This window comes from Cucurbita maxima, unplaced genomic scaffold (genome assembly GCF_002738345.1).
Source record: "Cucurbita maxima cultivar Rimu unplaced genomic scaffold, Cmax_1.0 Cma_Scf00021, whole genome shotgun sequence".
Taxonomy (NCBI): Eukaryota; Viridiplantae; Streptophyta; class Magnoliopsida; order Cucurbitales; family Cucurbitaceae; genus Cucurbita; species Cucurbita maxima.
Window position 1 is genome coordinate 1,981,041 of NW_019272037.1, and position 22,382 is coordinate 2,003,422.

At 37.4% G+C, this 22,382-nt stretch overlaps 2 protein-coding genes and 1 pseudogene across 2 annotated transcripts in view; 1 reads left to right on the forward strand and 2 right to left on the reverse strand.

Moving 5' to 3' along the window:
- Nucleotides 1-4,133: 4,133 nt before the first annotated feature.
- Nucleotides 4,134-14,301, forward strand: LOC111495716. The gene is made up of 15 exons (XM_023145876.1): nucleotides 4,134-4,318; nucleotides 4,414-4,681; nucleotides 4,768-5,146; nucleotides 5,344-5,565; nucleotides 5,952-6,090; nucleotides 6,170-6,418; nucleotides 6,505-6,793; nucleotides 9,432-9,507; nucleotides 10,696-10,996; nucleotides 11,088-11,355; nucleotides 11,427-11,796; nucleotides 12,403-12,621; nucleotides 12,688-12,826; nucleotides 13,489-13,734; nucleotides 13,921-14,301. Exons 1-15 carry the CDS (start codon nucleotides 4,136-4,138, stop codon nucleotides 14,212-14,214), a joined length of 3,642 nt encoding a protein of 1,213 aa, XP_023001644.1. The 5' UTR covers nucleotides 4,134-4,135; the 3' UTR covers nucleotides 14,215-14,301.
- A 911-nt stretch (nucleotides 14,302-15,212) lies between these two features.
- Nucleotides 15,213-17,953, reverse strand: LOC111495442 (annotated as a pseudogene).
- A 119-nt stretch (nucleotides 17,954-18,072) lies between these two features.
- LOC111495432 overlaps nucleotides 18,073-22,382 on the reverse strand; it is a 4,804-nt gene continuing 494 nt past the window's right edge. Inside the window, exons 2-6 of the mRNA XM_023145476.1 lie at nucleotides 21,103-22,105; nucleotides 20,830-21,008; nucleotides 19,228-19,264; nucleotides 18,908-18,975; nucleotides 18,073-18,759 (exon numbers count right to left, since the gene is read on the reverse strand). Of these exons, the coding sequence (XP_023001244.1) occupies nucleotides 18,303-18,759; nucleotides 18,908-18,975; nucleotides 19,228-19,264; nucleotides 20,830-21,008; nucleotides 21,103-22,105 (1,744 nt within the window). The 3' untranslated portion in view covers nucleotides 18,073-18,302. The remainder of the gene's footprint in view (nucleotides 18,760-18,907; nucleotides 18,976-19,227; nucleotides 19,265-20,829; nucleotides 21,009-21,102; nucleotides 22,106-22,382) is intronic.

Here is a 22,382-nt window from a genome sequence, read left to right on the forward strand (position 1 = left end):
AGTATGAGATAGTTCTATTTTTATAAGATAGTCCTATTTTGACGATTTCATTGGATAATTTATCCAATTTCGCCAACCTAATAAAAAGTGATTAATTTGTGAAAAATAATTAAAATGTTTATTCACTCATAATTAAAAACTTAATCATAATGTTAAGAAATTAATTAATGTGACAAAACTCAAAAAAAATGTTATTATTATGTATGTAGTTATTTGTAAGTTAATAATGTGGATGGGATATATATCTTAAGGAATCCTTAAGATTAGAAGTGGGAAAAGACATAAAAATGGAGGAACAAAGTCAATTACCAAATTCGACTTTAACTTTGATTCAAAGGAATGGAAATAGAAAAGAAAATTGTTTTTGTAAGATCTCCCGTTGATTGGAGAGAAAATGATAGTGTAGAAACATTTATCTAAAAGATGCGTTTTAAAAGCGTGAAGCTAACAACGATACATAACAGTCTAACACAGACAATATCTGCTAACAACAGTAGACTTTGAGTTGTTACAAATGGCACTAGAACTTAACATTAGACAGTGTGTCAAATGGTGAGCCCCTAAAGGAGATGGATTGTGAGATCATACGTCGGTTGTAGAGAAGAGATTCTTGACAACCCATCCTTATAAAAGTTTGAAACCAATGGAAGAAAAATCCCAAATCTATCTTTTGAAGGCATAAACTCCAAATGGTCACATCTCACATGGCTCCCCTACTCCAATCCACCAAATTTCTTGTCACAGTGGGAACGGACTATAATTTAGGTGGCAGCTTATGAAAATCTAAATTTATATTATTACTAATAGGAAAAATTCATACACATAAATATTGAAATAGGAGACGATAACTAGAACATTTGAATATGTAATGTTCTATGTCTAGATCAGAATTTAGAACTCAAATTCAATACGTCATGTTCCAACATTTTCCTGTATCCCTTGCAACACCACCGAAAAGAAAGATGCACCTTGAGTCTTTTTTAGTTATCCTATCTTCAAAACGACTGTCATTGAGATGTAGTCTCGATTCATACACGTATCTCTTTTAGTCGAGTATCACCCACTATTTCCTATAACTCAGTGATATAAGAGTAGGATTTAAAAACCTATAGAACAAACTGTATCATCCAACTCAAAACTGAATACCAAAAGAGGGAAGGATCTTTGCAAATGGAACACAATTCTCCATTTTTTATTTTATTTTATTATTATTAAATGGGTCCACACTTCTAAAAATTGGCTGCATGTGTAGAAGAGAGAAATAGAGGAAGAGAAGAGTGTGTTTCATGGCCAAGAGTCAAAATCTGAATAATGCTTTTTCATTTTTAGGTTGTCTGTCTCCTCAGCTTCATACCTACCATCCAAAGGGTACCATGCAATATTGCATTATTGAGGTTCCTACGGTTGTAACTAATTTAGAAACTGGGCGCAGCAACGAGACCGTAAAATAACTTGACCTATTTACCCCTCGTTCAAGAAGAAATAGGAAAAGGAGTTCAGCCACTCGACTCGAAGAGGAGTGAGCTTCCCTTTCATTTGATTGAGTCTTTCAAGGAGAATCAAATTCAAGAAAAGAGCTAATATGCTTTACCTTGTTCAAGAGTGAAATGAAAGAATAAATAGGGAGAGGTTTAGTTCGTAAACTCTCATCTTTCGGTTGAGTCTTAGTTTACAGTGAATAAATAGGTTCAGGTTCACTAATTCAGTCTCGATCATTAATCTTTCTTACAGGAGAGAGTAAAAGAGTGAAATCAGGTTCCCTTACTGTTCAATAAGAAATAGGCTCAAGAAGGTTCGTTCAGTAGTAGTTCAATCAGAAAAAGGTTTAAGGTTGAGGAAATGAATTAGCTTAGCTGCTTTGCCTCAGAGTAAAAGAATAAATGAAGAGGAGCGCAGCAACTCAACTCTCCCGATAGGTTACGGAGCGAAGCTGTGAGACTAGGTTACAAGGCAAATGAGCGAAGCCATGAAGACCGAGAGGGAGAGGAGTGAAGTTCGTAAACTCTTTCGGTTAGTCTTTGGTTACTGTGTTTGAAAAGAAAAGAGATAGTTCCACCCGATAGTGAAAGAAGGAATCGGAGTAAAGAGCTGCTCATGAATAAATGGGGAAGGTTTCAGTAGATCATTCATCTCTTTTCTTTTCTAAACTGGAAAGGAATATCCTCATCTTCTTCTTTCATTTTCTTCTTCATTTAGTTACTCTTTCTTTTAGTGTAAGGGATAATTAATGAATGTTTCGTCTCCCTTCTTTGTTCCGGTTGAGTAGTTCAGGGACTAGAGGTGACAGTTAAGGTTTTCTCTTTCGACATAAATGCCGACATGACATGTTTATCGAATTAAGTTTTTGAGTTAATCGGTGATGAAACATGGTATCAAAACACCTCGTCTTATATTAGAAGTTCTATAATGTCATTTCATCTCAGTTTAATACTGATTGACTAGCGATGAACTTGAATTGTTTCATAATATGATCACTTTGAAACCACAAACGGCTGCTGCAGCTAGGTGTGCAACGATCATGTTCAACCAACTTGTGTTTGTGGTGCATATATAAAGAAAAACGATACCATAAAATGTGTTTCACAACCAAGAGTCAACAATTAAATTTGGTACACAACATGCAAGGGTGTAGTATGGCCTACAAGGACTACTTTGTCTTCCACATTTTGCACGATGAATTGATGGTGATGTATATCATAATATATAATACATTTTTATCTCGTCTCTTTTTGTTTGTGTGACTATATGTAATAGTCTACGCTAGTAGATATTATTCACTTTAACTCGTTACGTATCATCGTTAGGTCACAGTTTTAAACCGCGTTTGATAGAGAGAAATTTCATAGTTATCTTTCTCTTTTATAATTTTTTAAAATTTTAAAAGTTTAGAACTCGTTTAAAAGTATTTTTTGAAACGAAATATTAAAGAAATTTTTTTTTTTTTAATGTTCTAAAGAATTAAAAAGTCAAAAAAAAAAATATTTTTAAAGCAAAGTAAAAATAACATAATTTTATTAATTTAGTTAAATACTTTTTTAATCACAAATATTTTACAATGAAAAATATGAAAATGGTTAAGTTTAGTAGATAAGCAATTATGGCCTTGAAAACCTCCAACATTTTGGTGGTGGTGAGATTCATCCTTTAACAACTTTCAATGAATCTTCTTCCCAAATGTCTCTTTTGAATGGTCTAAATAACAGTAAGAGACTACCACAAGTTTTTTTGGTACAAATTTGTAACTATGCATATCTCCTAATAACTATTAGAAATAAAACACGAAATGTATCGTAACTTATATTCCCAACGTCGAATATTAATGTATGATATCATCTGAGATCTCACGTCGATTGAAGAAGAAAACAAAACATTTCTTATAAGAATGTGGAAATCTCTCCCTAATAGACTTGTTTTAAAATAGTGAAGCTTAAAGCGATATGTAATGGGCAAAATTGAATAATATCTACTCACGGTGGGCTTGGACTATTACAAATGATATCAAAGCTAGATTCGAGGCGTTGTGTCAGTAAGAACGTAGGCCTTTAAGGGGGTGGATTATGAGATCTCACGTCGGTAGATAGGGGAATGAAGCATTCCTTATAAAGGTGTGGGTAGACGCGTTTTAAAACCGTGACGCTAACGGCTATTCGTAACGAATTAGAATGGACCTACTAGCAGTGGACTTGGGAGGTTACAAATGGTATCAATCTAGATACCGGGCGGTGTGTCGGCGAGAATATTAGCCCTCCAAAGAGGGTGAATTGTGAGATTTCACGTCGGTTAGAGAGGAAAACGAAATATTTCTTTTAAAATTGTGGGGCCAACGGCTATTCGTAACTTATTTTCGTTAAAAAGGAAAGAAAAGAAGAAAAAACGTTTTTATTGTGTTTTGGAATGAACATATATGGAAATGGTTTTGTTCCATAGGCTACAAATTCAAACTTTGCTTCCTCTAAATTTGGAGTAAATTCATGTTGGGGCATTAAGCAAATTGCGTATTGACTTGAAATCCAGAGTTGAAGACGCCAGACTATATATAAACATCACCACACACCATTCACGACTCACACTCCACACTTCCAATTATCTTATTTCCCTTCTATTCCCTCTCTTTGCTACATAAACACAACAAAACATGGCTTTTTCTCCACATGCTTCCTTTTCTCCCTTACTTGCATCACTAAACATTCCACAAAGTAATGATTCTCCTGTTAACAAGCGCTTGTTTAACAAACAAACCATTGTTCTTCGTGATCATACATTACTTTCCACTCACTTTAAACCCAATCGTTCCAAGAACCAATCTTTCATTTTAACAGTACGCTCACTGATCTCTCTCATTCTCTCACACTATGCTGTTTTTTTTGTTCTTTGGTTAAATGGGTTTTGTGTTGCATTGATATTCCAATGCAGGATGATGACATTGGGCATGAAGCTCCAGTTAAAGGGAGGATTTTGAAGCATGTTTTGAGAGAAATAGGAGACCCTTGGGAATGTTTAAATCTAATTGATGCAACGCAACGCCTTGGCATTGATTATCATTTCCAAGAGGAAATTGAAGCTATTCTGCAAAGGCAGTACGTTTTGTTTAATGCTGTTCAATTGAATTCAGACACTGATCTCCACAAGACTGCCCTCCTTTTTCGACTTTTCAGACAACATGGGTACCTCTTGTCCTCAGGTTGAGCTTATATCCTATCTAAAAGTTGTGAACATTAATTGAAGTTATAATTCTGATTGCTCATTCTTAATAAATTTTCTTACCAGATGTGTTCGAAAGTTTCTTGGACAAGGAGGGGAAGTTCAAGGAAGAGCTGAAAGATGATATAAAGGGGCTGACGAGTTTATATGAAGCTTCACAGCTATGCATGCATGGAGAGGAGATTCTTGAAGAAGCTGAAAACTTTAGCAGCCATTGGCTAAAGGCTAGGGCTGAAGCTGAACAAGTTGATCATCATTTAGCCAGTTTTGTTCAGCATACTTTAGCTTATCCTCATCATAAAAGTGTGGTGCAATTAATGGCGCCTAACTATTTGGAAGATGTGCAATGGCCAAACAAATGGATTAATATCTTTCGAGATGCTGCAAAAATGGAGCTTTACTCAGCTCAACGTTTATGCCAACATGAACTCGCTCTATTTACGAAGTAAGCTTTTTTTTTTTTTTTTTTTTTTCTTCTTCTTCTTCTAATTTTTAAAACACTATGGTAGGAATAGTTATACGGCTTCATTCCTCTCTCCAACCAGCATAGAATCTTTCAAAAAAATATGTCTAAATTGTACTATAAAGGGCCATGATATTTACTAATAGTGGATACATCTTCTTGATAATGATGATTGCCAGATGGTGGAAAGAAACAGATTTGGCAAAAGATTTGAATTTCTCTAGAGATCAACCCATTAAATGGTACGTTGCTTCATTGATTTGCCTCAGCACAGATTCCTTCTACTCCAAACAAAGAATCCAACTTGCAAAATCCATCTCTTTCGTATATCTCATCGACGACATTTTTGACGTTTTTGGAACTCTGGATGAACTCACCATATTCACAGAAGCCGTTTGCAGGTTATAAATAAACCGCTTTCTCGTAGAAATCTCTCCCTAACATACATGTTTTAAAAGTTTTTGAGTGGAAGTCAGGTAAAGCGTAAGTTAAATTGGACAATATCTACTGGTAGTGGGCTTGGGCTCTTACAAATGGTATTAAAGTCAGACACTGAACTGTATCACTTAGACGCTCGACCTCCAAAAGGGGTGGATTGTGAAATCTCACGTCGGTTGGAGAGGAGAACGAAACATTTCTTATAAAAGTGTAGAAACCTCTCCCTAACAGACGCATTTTAAAATCGTGAGACTGACGGTGATATTTAATAAGCCAAAACAAACCATATCTACTAATAGTGGAGTTGAACTGTTAACTTTATTAATATGTTATTGCAATGGTTGTTTAGATGGGACTTGGCTGCTGCTGAAGGATTACCAGACTGCATGCAAACATGTTTAAGAACCCTTTTTGAAGTTACTAATGAAATTAGCTGCCAGATCTATCAAGCCCATGGATGGAATCCTATTCACTCCTTACATAAAGCGGTACAATTTAAATTTAGCTCATTGAAGAAACCATAGACTTAAATGTTTAGGTAAGTAAAGAGTTGAATAACTTTTGCAGTGGGCAAAATTATGCAAGGCATTTTTGGTCGAAGCTGAATGGTTGAGTTCTGGGCAATCACCAAGCGCAGAAGAGTATCTAAAAAATGGAGTGGTTAGCACAGGCGTCCACGTTACATTAATACATGTCTTCTTTTTGTTAGGCGAGGCAATTAGCAAGGAAAGTGTGGAGCTTTTTGATGAGGATTTAGATATCATTTCATCTAGTGCTACAGTTTTGCGGCTTTGGGATGACATGGGAAGTGCCAAGGTTAGCTTTAATTAATTATGTACCCATATCATGCGCGTATTCGAATGTTCGATTTTAATTTTTGAACTATGTTCATGTTGACACAGGATGAGAATCAAGAGGGGCACGATGGGTCGTATTTAGAATATTACATGAAGGAGCATCCGAGTACGTGTTATGAAGAAACGAAGCTACATACTATGAAGCAAATTTGTAATGCATGGAAGACTCTGAATACAGAATGCTTATTATCCAATCTATTTCCTCCCAACTTCAATCAAGCTTGTCTCAATCTCGCAAGAGGAGTTCCTATTGCATATAACTATGGCAGAACCCAATCCATTATGTCCCTCGAAAACCTTATTAAACAATTTCTCTTTCATAAAATGGAGGTGTAAATACAAATCAACTTTTTTTTTTTTTTTTTTAGTGAAATTTTAAAGTTTTGGTCTTATAATTTGATTGATTACTTTCTTATATGCATTTTTTCCCTTTCTCGATTTTATTATTTCTTAGTCTGGAACTAAACTTGACTATGATAGTCATTAACTAAATTTATAATTCACATTAAATCCAATCTATGACTCGTGTGAGTCTCACTTTTGGATTTCTCTTTGTTGAAGGTGAGAGTAAATCTTTTAAGGAAGTAGTTTTAACCTAGTAAGTGGGAGTAGTAAATGCATAACATATCCTATAGTCTCTATTATTTAACATACACAAGGTGTTGGTGGGCATGGTGTGAGCACAAAGGTGATAGGGCGCTGGTGTGGCATGTGGCGTGTGCTGTACACTAGGTGTGGCGGATTCACTCATTCCGGCAAAGAAAATCCGAGAACGGACAAAGGAAGGTTCCGAACTTCTTGTTTCGATTTTATCTAAATCTGAGGAGTTTATTTAGCGTTAGATCTGCAGTTTTTGATGTATGTAACTCAAATAAGATTCACACGGGTTTCTTGAAGTTTCTGGACGAGAATCGGACGAAAATTGGAGTTTAGTCGGACTTCGGGTAAACCGATCGAAAACAGAAAATTTGAGTATTTCGTATCTTTGGACGGCAACTCATCTTGTGTTGAAGGAAAAAATAAAGGAAAAATATATTGTAGAAGTAGAATATGAGATCTACAATTTCGTATCTTTGGACGGCAACTCACCTGTGTTCAAGGAAAAAATAAAGGAAAAATATATTGTAGAAGTAGAATATGAAATCTACAATTTTGTGAAGAAACTTTGTAGAATATGAGATATACAATTTTTGTGAAGAAACTTTGTTGATATTGATTACGGATCAAAAGATAAGAAAATCAGAAGAAAATAGATCGAAAACGCGAAAATGCTAACATCTCGAAATTTGAAACACACAGAGGAGAGAGAGAGAGACCGCCATGCGTCGACCGGCGAACGGAAGAGCGCGGCGGAGCCGGCGTGCGTCACGTGGCGGCGTTCCACTGGTGCGCTGAGCCGGGTCGAATCGTACGCCACCGAACCGGTTCGAAAACCCGCGGTCCAAAAACTGCGCACCACGTGTCACGCTCAGAAAATTTAAAGGTAAGTCCGCGGCCGCTGGGGTTCGAAACGCGGCACTGCCCGCTCGTGTGCCCTGCGCGTGGAGGCTGCGTGTGTGGGCTGTGCCGGCGCGTGTGGGGACCTGCTGGCGCGTGCACAGCGCATGGGACCCATTCTCTCACCCGTTTGGCCTCCGTTTGGTTGTTTTTCGCCCCGATTTCAAATTTGATTCTGTTTTTTTTTGTGAATTAGAACCTATCAAGGAAATTCCATAATTTTTGGAATCTTTTCCAGCAAATAAATTCGAGCTTGGGAAGGCATGCTTCAACCAAGTAAATAGCCATTTGGATTCCCACGAGCAGTACTTATAGGAACCGCTAGGAATAAGCATGCATGCTACCACTCATAAACTTAGCTAGCCAGACCTAGTATATTAGTATAGAAACTGCGAAAATGAAATGATTAAAGAAAGCTAGATATGAAATGTTTATTAAATCTGTTTTGATTGAGATTATGATAAAGTATGTATGCATGAGGATGGGAAACTTGTGAAATTTGCGCTCCGGGTGAAGATGGACGTTATTTTCCCGTTGAGCATGTTTGTTAATATTGCATGAACTGTTGCATGTGAACTCCTATGCATGATGATTGTTTGCGTTATCTTTCTTGTTGAATAGGAAGAAATTATGAGCGTAGATTAAGGTGCTTGTGACTAAGTAGGCTAGACGAGATCCTAGATTGGGAGACCTCTAGAATACCGTGCATATAGACCCGGAAAACGATTACTGGCAGATCTAGAGCCCAGAATTCCAAACCCGATAGGTTTGTGAGACAAGGCACGAAAATCCTAGAGAGGCATGAATCCAAGTCTAAGCCACCAAGTTCCACCCTAGAAAGAATAGTAGGACATCACGGTCACTGTAGGTAGCCCGCTAGAGTTGTGCAGTGTGGGTAGTGTCATCAGAACCTCCACTTCTCTCTCTGCTCCGATACCGTACCGTCGAGACAGAGCTCCGATACGAAGATTGTTGAGCTTAGCAAATCCGGATAGGGAAGTGTGACAGGTGCTCAGACCTAATGGTGATAGCTAAGGGGTCTTTTGAACAGGACTCCTAGGTCGTAGAAATCTGTCCTTGAGTGGGGGACGTGGAGCCACATAGGATGACTTAGTAGCTGACCGACACACAGGGAGTCGCACCCCAAATTTAGTAGATGTATGGTCTCGTGAGAGGGTTGTCAGCTAACCTTTACGGATGATGTTCAGAGAGAGTCACGTATTTCAAATCCAGTCATACGATCCCCTCAAATTTACTTATGAGGTCGCGCCTCACCTCAAGACACTGACCATTTCACTGCATAAGATGGGCAAGCCTCCTAAGATACAGAAAAGAGAGTTGTAGCTTAGATCACTCCTTAGAAACTCGAGAAAGACCGTGGATACCTACTAAGATAAGAAAGCGAAAAGAGCTTACAAGTAGGTTGCTTACTGAGTATATTTTTATTCTCACCCCTTTCTCCCTTTTTTTTTCAGGTACCAATCGATACGGGGAGGTGTTCGAGAGCTACACTGTCACAGAGGGGTGTCGTTACAGGGAGGTGTTCGAGAGGTACCAGTCCCTTGTCGGTCTTTTAGAGTCTTTTATCCGTTTTCATATTTAGAGTCTTTTGTATCGAAAGTCAGGTCGTGACAGAAATTGTGGTGGATTTGATGATGAGTTTTGTGAGAATGATATCATACGAAGCCTTAGAAAGGAATGTTGCCATGTAAAATAGCAGGTCTTTGGATTCTTGAAAATGGACAATTGTTGCATTTACTTACAGAGTTATTTCGGATATTTCAAACTCATATCTATCTGGTATTGGTGTTTTCTCAAAAAGAAATTTCTAAGGTTTTTAAAATGTTAGGAAGATTCCATGCCATAAACTTTTAATAACATAAAAACTATCGCACCATAGGAAAAATATCATAAAAAGTCTACACGATAGCGTTATTCGTAAGTTATCATATCCATTACTTGTTAGATAGTCCATGTTTGGTTTTACATAAATTGAGTTATTTAATAATTTTGTTCATCGGTTCATGTTTGATTTAACAGAATTAAATTATTCAATAATTTTGTTTTATCACGGTGGGTGGCCAATAACCCAAAAAAATGAAAGAATTGGTTACATTTTTCATATGATCTCTTTTTTTTTTTATAGAAGCCCACACCTATGTAGAGTAGATCGTTCAACACGTGCGGCACAAACCCATTTTTGACCTATTGGTCCTAGTATCATAGGCGACCGAACGGCCGCCCCCTAATTACTAGACCAACCCGCGATAATAATTCCATAAACACCTAGCGAAGATATGGCAAACAAATAAAATAGCACAATACCATACCATATTTATGCAATATTAAAAATAAAAAAAATAATAAAAAAGCCACTACGATGTGATATTTAAAACTCACAATAAATGTGCCAAATATGTCCATCAATAATTGTTTGAGACCTTAATAAAAACAAATAATAATAATATAAAAAAAACTAGAATAATACCTATTCTATAAATAACTTGAACCATCTCTAATGATTTGATTTGGATTTTGGCAATTGTATGGTATGGTTTTAAATGGTACAAAATTTTACTTCTATTTTATTTTTACCATAAATAAATAAAGGCAAAGAAATATGAATCTCTCGAACAAATCCATGTGATTTAGGCTACCAAATTCAATTCTATGTAATAGATTAAAGCGGACAACATCAACTCGCGATGAAACATTATAAATAGTATTAGACGCAAATAGTATTATAAATGGGCGCTATCACCCAATACATCCCACCATCTTACAATATTTTGAGCCATTCAAGGATTTCTTCATCCATCCCATGGCAGCATCAGCATCAGCAATGCTACTAGTTGGAGTAATTCCACCTCCTTCTGCTGCTTCTTCTTCTTCTTCTTCTTCTTCTTCTTCTTCTTTTCAGCCATATCCAAAAGCTTCCATGCACAATATGGTTCCTCACTCTCAAAAATGGACCATTCCTCTACATCACTCCTTCCTTCCAATTTCCCTTCCCGCAGATTCACAAATTTCTCCTTCAACTGTATGCCTCTTTGATTTTTAATTTTGTTTTCAAGCTCAAATTATCATGAATTTGTTGATAATTAGTGTAGATTTTGGTGTAATTTACGCAGGACAAAATGAGCATGAAATATGAATTTGAAATGAAGAATCTGAAGCATTTGTTGAGTGAGATGGCCAAAATTGATTCTTTGGAGAGCTTGAATATGATTGATGCAATACAGCGCTTGGGGATTGACCACTGCTTCAAAGAGGAGATTAAAGCAATTCTTCAAACACAATACACCATGGAAACTCACAATTTTGATGCTAAATGTGGCCTTCATCAAGTTGCTCTTCGCTTTCGACTCTTAAGACAACATGGCTATTTTGTACCACAAGGTGATTTCAATAACCTTTTCAATAACAAACAAAAACCCAACAAAATAATCAAAATTGTTGCTTTTGGGCAGATGTTTTTGGAGGCTTCATCGATCACGAGGGTCTATTAGACACAAAATTTAGAGAAAATATCGAAGGGCTCACGAGTTTATACGAAGCTTCCCAATTATGCCTCCCCGAAGACGAAAAACTCGAGAAAATTGGAAATTTTAGTGCTTGTATCTTGAAGAAACTTGCGAGGAATCACGACGATAATTTAGGCAAACATGTGAGGAAAGCTGTGGCCAATCCCTTTCATAAGCGCTTGGTGAAATTTGTGGTGAAGGATTACTTTGGATCCCAATCTCCAAATAAGTGGATTTATGTTTTTCAACACATGGCAAAATTGGATTTCAATAGAGTCCAGAAGCTACACGGACTTGAATTGTCTCAATTCATTATGTAAGTTTATGCGTGCACTTATAAGCCACACACTTAGGGTATCTTATCACTTTTTTTTCCATTTCTCAAACATATTTTTTAAGATTTTATGCTTTTTAAAGCGTAAATTCAAAGGGTTATTGTGAAATCTGAAACATTCTTTACAAGAGTAAAGTGATTTAGAGGGTTGTTGTGAGATCGCACGTTAGTTAAAAAAAGGAATGAAGCATTCCTTATAAGAGTGAGGTGATTCAAAAGGTCGTTGTGAGATCTTGCATTCCTTATAAAGGTGAAGTGATTCAAAAGTTTGTTGTGAGATCTCACATCGGTTGGAGAGGATAACGAATCATTCCTCACAAGAGTGAAGTGATTCAAAGGGTTGTTGTGAGATCGCACATCCAGTTAAAGAGGGGAACGAAACATTTTTTATAAAGGTATGAAAATCTCTCCATATTTTAAAATCGTGAAGCTAATGTCGATACATAACGGGTCACAACGAACGATATGGGCTAGTGATGGACGTAGTTGTATTTTAGATTTTTGGGTTTGATGGGTTTTTTTAATGTATTGAAAAACTATTATTATGAAGATGTTTTAATATTATTGTATGATATAATGGGCACATAGGTGGTGGAAAAGGACAGGATTATGTGAAGAACTGAAGTTTGCAAGAGATCAGCCACTTAAATGGTACATTTGTTCGATGGCGTTCTTAGCAGATCCAATGTTTTCAGAAGAGAGAGTTGAGCTGACAAAATGTATATCTTTTATCTATCTTATTGACGACATCTACGATGTATACGGTTCACTTGAAGAACTTAGACTATTCACTAAAGCAATCCAAAGGTATGACACTAATTTCTTCGTGTTTTTTAAGGTACATGTTTGGTGGACTGACCTCAGTTCATGCAGATGGGACTTGGCAGCTCTCGACGGCTTACCAAAACCAATGAAATTTTGCATTATCAAACTTCATGAAACAACAAATGAAATATGTCACAAGTTTTATCTAAAGCATGGCTGGAACCCAATTAATTCCCTATGCAAATCGGTAAATTTTTATATTAAAGCGGTTATGATTGTGATATCCTACATTAGTTGAGGAGGAGAACGAAATACCTTCTGTAAGGGTGTGGAAACCTTCCCTAGGAGACGCGTTTAAAGCCTTGAGGAGAAACCCAAAAAATGACAATATCTGCTGGCTGTAGGCTTAGGTTGTTACAAATGGTACCATAACCAGACACCAGGCGATGTGCCAGCGAGGAGGCTATACGCGTTTTAAAGCCTTGAGGGGAAGTCCAAAAAAGGACAATATCTGCTGGTAGTGGGCTTAGATTGTTACAAATGATATCAGAGTCAGACACAGGGCTATGAGCCAGCGAGGAGACTATTCTCCTAAGGGGGTAGATACGAGGCGGTGTGCCAAAGGACGTTAGCCCCAAAGGGGGTGGATTTGGCAGGGTCTCACATAGATTAGAGGAAGAAAAGAGTGTCAGCAAGAACGCTGGGCCCTAAAGAGGGGTGGATTGTGATATCTCACATTGGTTAGGGAGGAAAACGAAACACTCTTGTGAAACCTTTCCCTAGCATACGCGTTTTAAATCTCTGAAAGAAAGCTCAAAAGTGTGTCCAAGTCCAAAAAGAACATATTTGCTAGCGGTGGATTTAGACGGTTATAAATCCTGATGAGTTGATATTCAATTTTTTTTTCAGTGGGTAAGACTTTGTGAGGCGTTTCTAGTGGAAGCAGAATGGTTTGGTTCTAGCCATCTGCCAAGTGCCAAAGAATACTTGGAGAATGGAGAAGTTAGTTCTGGAGTTCATGTTGTTTTAGCTCACATCTTCTTTCTCTTAGGCCAAGGTGTGAGCAACGAGGCAGTTCTTTTGAGTTGCAATCCAGACATTGTGTCTTCCACTGCGTCAATTCTTCGACTCAGCGATGATTTGGGAAGTGCAAAGGTAATCCAAAAACATTTATTTTATTCTATTAAAAATTGTTGGGAGGAGTTCTCACGTTAGCTAATTCAAGAAATTATCATAAATTTATAAGTAAGGAATACATCTTACGAGAGCTTATGTTCAAAGTGGACACTATCATATCATTGTTTCACGTAATAGATGAATATCATTTAATTTATTATACAGGACGAGAACCAAAAAGGACATGATGGGTCTTATATAGAATGCTATATGAAAGAAAATCCAGGGATCTCTGTTGACAGCACACGAGAGCATATTAGCCACATGATATCCGATGCGTGGAAGAGGCTGAACCAAGAAAGCCTGTTTTCTCCAAATCCATATCCACCGACATTTATTCAAGCTTCTCTGAATATTGCTAGATTTGTTCCTCTTTTGTATGGTTATGATGAGAATCAAGACCTTCCAACGCTAGAGAAGCTTGTGAAGTTTGTGCTTTATGAAAGTGTAGGAGTTTAAGAGACGTTTAAGATCTTCATAGAGCTTCAAAAATATAATTGAGTCACGGAAAGAAAAAATATACTACTCTTTGTTTGCATTACCCTACAAATATAGGGCGAGTTGTGACAACAAAGAGATTTCATTGTACATCTAAGGTCTATTGTCATCACAAAATTAAACCTTTATAAACGCTTATAAATTTCATAACGAACTACCATTTGTCTTTATTGAATGCAAATTAAAAATTATTTTGTTTGAGTTATTCACAAATTGAAGTTTAATTAAAGGCAACCATGGTCATCATGAACATTGTTCTAACTATTATGTAGCCTATATATTCATGAACTAAACTCAACTCATAAATTTTTTATCTCTCTACTAGTCTAAGGTTCAAAGGTAACTGTTTAGGTCAATCGCTAGCAGATGTTGTCTTATTTGGATTTTTTCGGACTTTTCCTCAAAATTTTAAAATGTGTTAGTTAAGAGAAGTTTCCACACCCTTACAAAGAATGTGTGTTAGTTAAGAGAGGTTTTCACGCCTTTACAAAAAATGTTTCGTTCCTCTCCAACCAAGGTGGGAGTTTACTATCCACCCCCTTGAGGCCAACATCATCGCTGACACACTGTCTCATGTTTGACTCTGATACAATTTATAACAGCTCAAGCACACTGCTAACAAATATTGTCATCTTTAGTCTTTCTCTCGAGCATCTCTTCAAAGTTTTTAAAACACACTTATGGAAAGTAAAACTTTCAAGGAAAGCCTAAAATGAAGAATCAAAATCCAATATTTAATGGAGTAATTTTGGATGGAGGCTATTGATTCATTAAATGCACACTCCTTCCAAAAATATTGGAAACTGGAACACATTTATTTTCACAGTTACCAAAAATGTTTGTATAAATGTCTGGAATAAAAAAACTAAATAGAAAGTGGTCACTTCGAGGATGTTTGTCTTTGTCTCTGTCTTCCACTTCTTTATTAGCTTTAATATTCGTTATCCTAATATTCAATGTTTCAAACAATCTAAAACGACAACTTCATTCATTGAAAATATATGGATCAAAACAATAATTTGAATTCCTCTATCCCTTATATGTTACAACCTGCAAATTAATTGATCTAAGCAAACTTGTTTATAGCTCAATTAGAACACACGGTTTGATTTTTCTTTGCTGCTATGAGCTTTGGATTCATGGCTTTCAGTTCTTCTCTTACCTGCATATTTCCATTAGCAGTGCAGGTAGAAGGCGAGACTCTTGCAACTTTACTGATCATACTGCGACAGAACAAATCTATGGGGCTGTATTGCTTGGAAATCAGTGCTCTTCTACAAGGAAATTTTGGGTTTTGTGTCAAATGCTTCAAAGTTTCAGTAGATAGCTTACTGTAGTTCAGTGAAGAACAGATTTTGATCTTTTCATCTTCACATAATTCAACATGAACCTGTCAATATCAAAACTTTAGTGTTAGTTCCCACTGAAAGGAAGTTGGATTTCCTGTGAAAAATCTCACAATTTTCATTCAGTTTAATTGAAGTTCATTACCTGAAAGTAGATATCAATTGCTTGATAAAGTTTGTCATGAGATTCTCTTGAATGTGACAGTGCCATGGCTAAAGCATTAAACTTGGAGGCCTTCAAATTTGAATCTGGAGCTACTTCCATCAGGTAAAAATCCATCAATTTAGCAACTTTCTCAAGTTTACAAAGCTGGAACGGGCAGATTTTGGATTCAACCTGAAAGGACTTTAGAAGTCTCAGAACCAAATTCACATCATACACATAATCCTTTCCATAGGGAGCTGGAATAAGCAAATGGCTCACTGTCAATTGATCCAATTGTGAACCCATCAAAACCTCTAGTTTGTGTTTAGATTTTCTGCTTATCTTCAAACTCAGAGCTGCCTGATATATGTCAAACAAACCTTCACCAGAAAAAGAACTCTGGTGATCAAGCAAACAGAGTAAATCAATAACACGCTCAGTGATTCTCTGCTGCTCATTTAATTCAGAATGACAAGTTCTTGATTTTCTATAGAAAAAGAGAAACCTACAGATTATCTTGTGGTCAATATTGCGTGAAACCATCATTTTTGTTACTTTCTGAATCATGTCAATATTCAAGATCACCAAATCTTGAAACCACCAAGTTGTTCTAGTGAACTTGCTGGTGGCACTATCATGGCTTTTAGTATCATAAGAAAAACGAAAACTAGAGCTCGTAGAGAAAGATGAACATGTACTTTCATAACTAGAAAAATCAAGCCTGCCAATCAGGGAATCCAAGAGTTTATGAGCCAAAAATGAATCTTTCCTGACTGAAAGACAAACTTGGTACTGTTTCAAGGCCAACAGAAGCTCAGACCAGCTCCAAAAGTTCAGTCCTTGGAGGGATTTTTTGGTTTCAGCTATTAAGTGGGTCTCTGCAGAATCACTAGGACATTCCAGCTCCAAGAAAAGGGCTGCATAGTGAAGAAGGACTATATTAGATGGGGTGATTTCAACTCTTCCACCATTGTAGCAAAACCTTGTAATATGTTCAAAGCCTTCAGGACCTCCAGGAAAGCCATGTAAGACAACTTTCAGACCCCTTGCTACATCTGTGGATGTTCTTATTAACTTTCTTAGCCTACCAGAGAAAGAAAGAATGATTCTCTGCAAATTTCAATTGCAAACGCTGCTGTTAGAAATTTTCTGAAAATGTTTGTTAGATAAAAAGGACAAATGAATGGAAAGGCAGTATAAGCAAATGGGTAACAGAGGAACATGAAGGGAACAGAGCTTCAGAGTAATCATGGAAACTTTTGAGGAAGCTTTCTGAGAGAAGCTCTTTTGCATTTTTACTTTATTGGAAATAGAAATGAAGGGAGTGACAAAAAAACAATATATAAAAATATTATGAACTGCATATACCTTGTCCACCATAAAAGTTGCTTCTCCATTGACATCTACTTCAAGATCACAACACACTCCCATTCTTCAAATAGAATATGAAACAGATAAACGCATATGAGTTCATTCAGCTTCAGAAGATCTGCATTTGGAAAGAGAGGAAGTCTTGACACAAGATTGTAAAACTGAGAATCCTCAAGAGGTGCATGCAAGAAAAGGAAAGTGGAAAGAAAAAAGGGGAAAAGGTGGGAAGAATTCTCTTTGAATCTTCTACTGTAACTTAACGACAGTATTTGAGAGTTCAACCTTTTTTTTTTTCTTTCTTTTTGATGCTTCTTACAACAAAAACCAAATTCAAAAGATAAATTTAAGACGGCAGAACTGAGGTGAACTGACCAAGATTGGTTCAACAAAATGGTCTTAATTTCCACGACGATTCTTCTGAGAAATCTTGGGTCTGTCAAAGCACTAGTACCAAGGAATAGAAACAAAAGACAGAGCTTAAAAGTTGGAAGTTCAGAACCCAAGAAGCCGACGAGAACTGGGAGTGTCATTCCAAAGTGACGTTTGTTAGCAAATGGGCATAGGCCTAATTATTTTAGTGCGGCTTTTTCCGATACTCAAGCCACCAATTCGTGGATAGTGGTGGTTAGGCCCTTTGGGTGGATGATGGATCCCACAGGCTTGAAAGTCGAAACTAACAAGTCCTTTTAGTGGAAGCCAGATGTTGGGAAATGATGCTAACTCAGTTTCTGGGCAGCCATTTTTGGCACTACGATAAGAGCTTGAAGCCATAAGAGTCGACAAGCTTGGTTTTGTGGTAGATTCTATCGTAGTGCCACCTGAATTCTAATAAATGATCACTTCCTATTTGGTTAATGCAGATAAAAATTGCGATGAAAAATGAGTTGTTAAACGTAATAACAGCAGACATTTTTTTGCAAAGAAAGTTTTCAGTAAACGATCATTCTGCAATACTACTGAATAAACATTCTCAAGGGAGAGAAAAATTCATAAAGTTTTCGCCATGAAAATTAATGAAGCAGCTGCCATGTTTCACTGTCAATACAATCGTTTCCACCACGTAGCAAAGCCAAACAACAAACTAAAAGTTTCAACTTCTTTTTGTTTATTGCGTTTGTTCCCACCCATTTCCTTTCCTTTCTTTTTTTTCTTTGTTCTTTTTCCCACGACCGAGAAGGATTGCTATTTTAATAACCATTAATTTGAGGTCTAGGGGATGGCCCCATTAGGCGCGAAAAAGGCATCTGAGACCGGCCTGGCAGGTTCCTTTGACTGGGAACCCTATCGGGCACGTTAGAATCTGAGACTGATCTAGAGAAGGCTTGAGCCAGCTCAAGGGCAGAAGCTACTTTCCCATAACGCAAACCAACAGCGTTTGAGGCAGGTTTCGGCTGCTGCTCAGCAGGCTTGCGCCAAGTCTCTGGTGAAGGTGGCCGCTCCAGCTGTTGTTTTTCAGTTTCTCTATTCTTCCTTCGGTTATCACGGAAATTCCTCCTTTGCATCTCTGGATCTGCCCTGTTATCCTTCCTCTCACCCTCCTTACCTATCCTTCGATCAAAAGATGGATTCTCCGCTTTTCCAGACTGATGCACAGGAACAGGGGATCCTTGAACCCTTTCAGTCCTTGAAAAATTTTCGTCAATCCTTCCAACAACAAAACGTAACGCATAAACAGTTATCAATGAAAGCTTCTTCTTTTTCCTTGTCCCTTTTTTTCTTTTGTAGGGTTGGGGGAGGAGGGCCAGAGGGGAGAGAGACAGAGAAATAATACATTCAAAGACGGCCTCAATACCTTTCGGAATTTTGGACAAGATCATTGTTGTTAATTGTGGTATTGTCAAGCCCTCGTTCCTTCAGAACCTGGGGAAAGCAAAAATCTTATCATTTATCAGGAAAATGGGGCCACAAAGAATTGGCCATTAAATAGGGGGACGTTCGCTAAACTATTTATTTGAACGCCAATAAAGAAGAGCAGGACGCTTGACTTTAAGTAATTTATTTGACTACATGCTCTAGTAGAGGAACAAAAGAAGGAATGATTTATTATTCAATAACAGTGCCAGATCCGTCAAAATGACAAGCAGCTGACACCCAAAACTAGATATAACTCACCTGCTCCCGTGGGCGAGCACCACCAAACAAAGCAATCCTGCACAAGGCACGGACATTTACCTTCTATCAGCAAGGTAAGTAACACCAAAAAAATCCCCCGACATTAAGCAAAAAAGTCAAACTTATACCAAGACTTTGGAGACAGATACGTCAGAAATACAAACTACTCCAAACCAGGCAAATGCAGAAACGTACGTGTTCTGGTTCATATCAAAACTTTGTTAAAATTCAAATGTTGCATTTCTGAGGGAACCCACTGGCTAAGCAAACAAAAACATTATTTACAACCTGTTTACTATCTCAATATTACAAGTTCCACAGAAAAAAAAAACACAAGGTGTTCGCAAATGGATTAAGTTTGCTCTCTGTGAGAAATGTCCTTCGGACGGGATCAATAAAGAATTGAATGAAAAATGTAAATGGAAATAGTTGAAGACCCAACGTCTGGGTCAAATACAAAAGCATTTTTCTCAAATATACTCTTGTTGTGCCAGTAGTCTCCAGCTTGATAGCCCAATATGCTTTGTTGCCCAGACGTGAGATATTTTCTGTTTTCCATAATATGGTTAACACTGAAGTATACTCTTTTCTTTTAGTTGGTGCCAATCTTCTCCAACTTGATAGTCCCAATATGCTTTGTTTCCCATACGAGGGGTATTGTTGTGTTTCAGAACAAGATTAACCAATACCAACATGTTAACTAACCGATTACAATAAATTAGATTAGATTTTGCAAATTGTCTGCAGCGGTAGCTCAACATGACATGACATGAGCTTGAGATGAGTTCAAGAATAAATTTTATTTTTATTTAATAAGGGCTAAAATCTTTTCTTTTACCAGTCTTCTCCTATTTGATAGAGCCCCAGTTATGCTCTGTTGCCCAGGCAAGAGATATATCACTGATAGAAAGTCCAGGTAAGCGACCCACAGAATTTGAAAATTTACCTTTTATTTTAGAACTCAAGAACACAGCAGTACAACAAATAGAACAGTTCCAGTAAAAGTATGACCGTAAAACTTAACCTTTTACTTTATACTAAGAAGGTAGTATTATGTTCAGTTCAAATGGAGTTGAAAAATTTCACTGATAACAAAACAGAAGATGACTAGAAGGTCTATTGTACAAGGACAGCTATTGGACGACATTTTAATCACAACCTAAAACTTGATTTTTAAAGTTGTAAACTTTATTCAAGCATGAGAAAAATTGTGTATTTTCGCTTGAGCCAATATGTACAATCAACTATCAAGTTAATTGGTAAATTTAAGTTTTTCAGACAAGATGTGACATTCATACATCAATGCAATCAGGAAATGCTCATATAAACAAATAAAAATCAAATGGAAATAAGGGAAATGATCATGAAACAAACAAACCATGAAAGCAAAAGGTAAAGCATTTCACGTATTTGGCTGCCTTGTTTTATTTACCAAGGTTGTCCCGACATCACCAAAAGTCTACAAGACATAAGCAAAGCAAAACTAAATTTAAACAAACAGCTTCCAACTATATCATCAATATGCATCTTCAAATCGAATAGGGATGCAGAAACAGAAAACAAAGTCAAACATTGTAAAAACTTGCAGTTCACGTTACTGACCTGTCTCTCCCAGAATTTCCTTCCGATTGTTCAGTGGATTGTGAACGAGGCTTCAAATTCAATTTTGGACGCTCAATTCCCTCCTTCCCACTCTCAGAGCCTGCTGAGCTAGGTTTCACAGAAATTGAATTTCCATACATTTCATTCACATTTTCAGCAGTAACAGCATCAGAAATCATCTGGCATGCCAAAGTCAACCACATGACAAGGATCTGTAAAATAACTATAAAACCGAAAGGAAAATGTATGGAGGCATAAATGAAAAGTTCATACCTGCGTATGATCAACAGTATTTGGTTCTGAGCCTCCCAATGGCTTTGTTCTTGGAAGTAATTTCAACTTTGGGCGCTCTGATACTAATGAACTCACAGGATGAAGCAAATCAGATCCACGTCCACCAGCCATTTGATTAGGATCAGAATTTTGAACTACAGCAGCATCCATTTTGGAAGATCTCTCTTTTACAGGATGATATTTAGGGACTGCGACCCTATCATGCTCTGATAAATCTTGTCTATGTGCCTCAGTTTCATTATCTATGGCAAGTCCTCTTTCAGCATGCCTAGCTAATGATGCGTCACGATGTTCCCTACCATACAATCCATCCACCCTGCCAACGGAACTACCATAACCCTTTGGCTGTACTTTAATATCTGGTTCCGAGGATGCAGCAACGACAACATCCGTTTGATAATGGACGGACTGCTTTGACTGCCACCTCCCTGAAGACACCTTTTCGAGAGCACTAGCGTGAGCAAGCTTTGAGACAGTGCTCGGTTCATCCCATGCAGAATGTGAATGTTCGTTAACCCTAGAAACCACCTCCTTCCTTGCTTGCCAAGCATTTGGATGAGCCCCAGAAAAAGCCATCCCGCTGCCGCCACCTAAATTCTGAGAAATTGCCCCTGCGTGGAGGGCGTCACTGACTCTCCCTGCGTATGAATTTACCGCACCAGCAGTTGGGAACTGCGACATCGGAGCGAACCTCCTCCCACTGGATTCATAATCAGGCTTTAACTCTGAACGACTAGGCAGAACCCTAATGCTCTCATCGCTGATGGTTCGACGTGGGGAAGTTACACCGCCGAGGGGCTTCCTTTCATCCTCGTCAAAATTCCGGCCAATGTGTGCAGTAGGAGCGAGAAATGGAGTTTTGTCATCAAAATGCCTGGTTGCCGGAGAGGAATGCGGCCTAGACCGAGGGTCCGACCTGTTCATTGGGTTCCCCCACGATGTAGGACGATCGAAACTAGTCCGATCCGAAGGTCTAACGTTTCTTCAAAAAGAGATAAAAACAATGAAATCAGCCAATTGCACTTGCAGATCTAGTTTCGAATAAATTTTACAAAAAAAGGAAAAAAAAACTAAAAAGAACGTAGTAAATTATTGCATGGACTGGAGGATCGAGGAGGTTATATAACTCGGATCTAGTCCTTCGATCCAAACTCGCATCGAGAGGTGGAAATAACAGTCTATATCACAAAATCAAATAAATAAAACTTCTGTATAGAACTGAAATTAAAGTTAAAAAAAAAAAAAAAAAAAAAAAAAAA

What these genes read in the sequence shown, in the direction of transcription:
- LOC111495716 (XM_023145876.1), top strand. Translation starts at nt 4,136, where the DNA reads ATGGCTTTTTCTCCACATGCTTCCTTTTCTCCCTTACTTGCATCACTA. An exon ending in TGGGTACCTCTTGTCCTCAG is followed by an intron (nt 4,682 to 4,767) that starts GTTGAGCTTATA and finishes TTTTCTTACCAG; the next exon opens with ATGTGTTCGAAAGTTTCTTG. An exon ending in ATGACATGGGAAGTGCCAAG is followed by an intron (nt 6,419 to 6,504) that starts GTTAGCTTTAAT and finishes ATGTTGACACAG; the next exon opens with GATGAGAATCAAGAGGGGCA.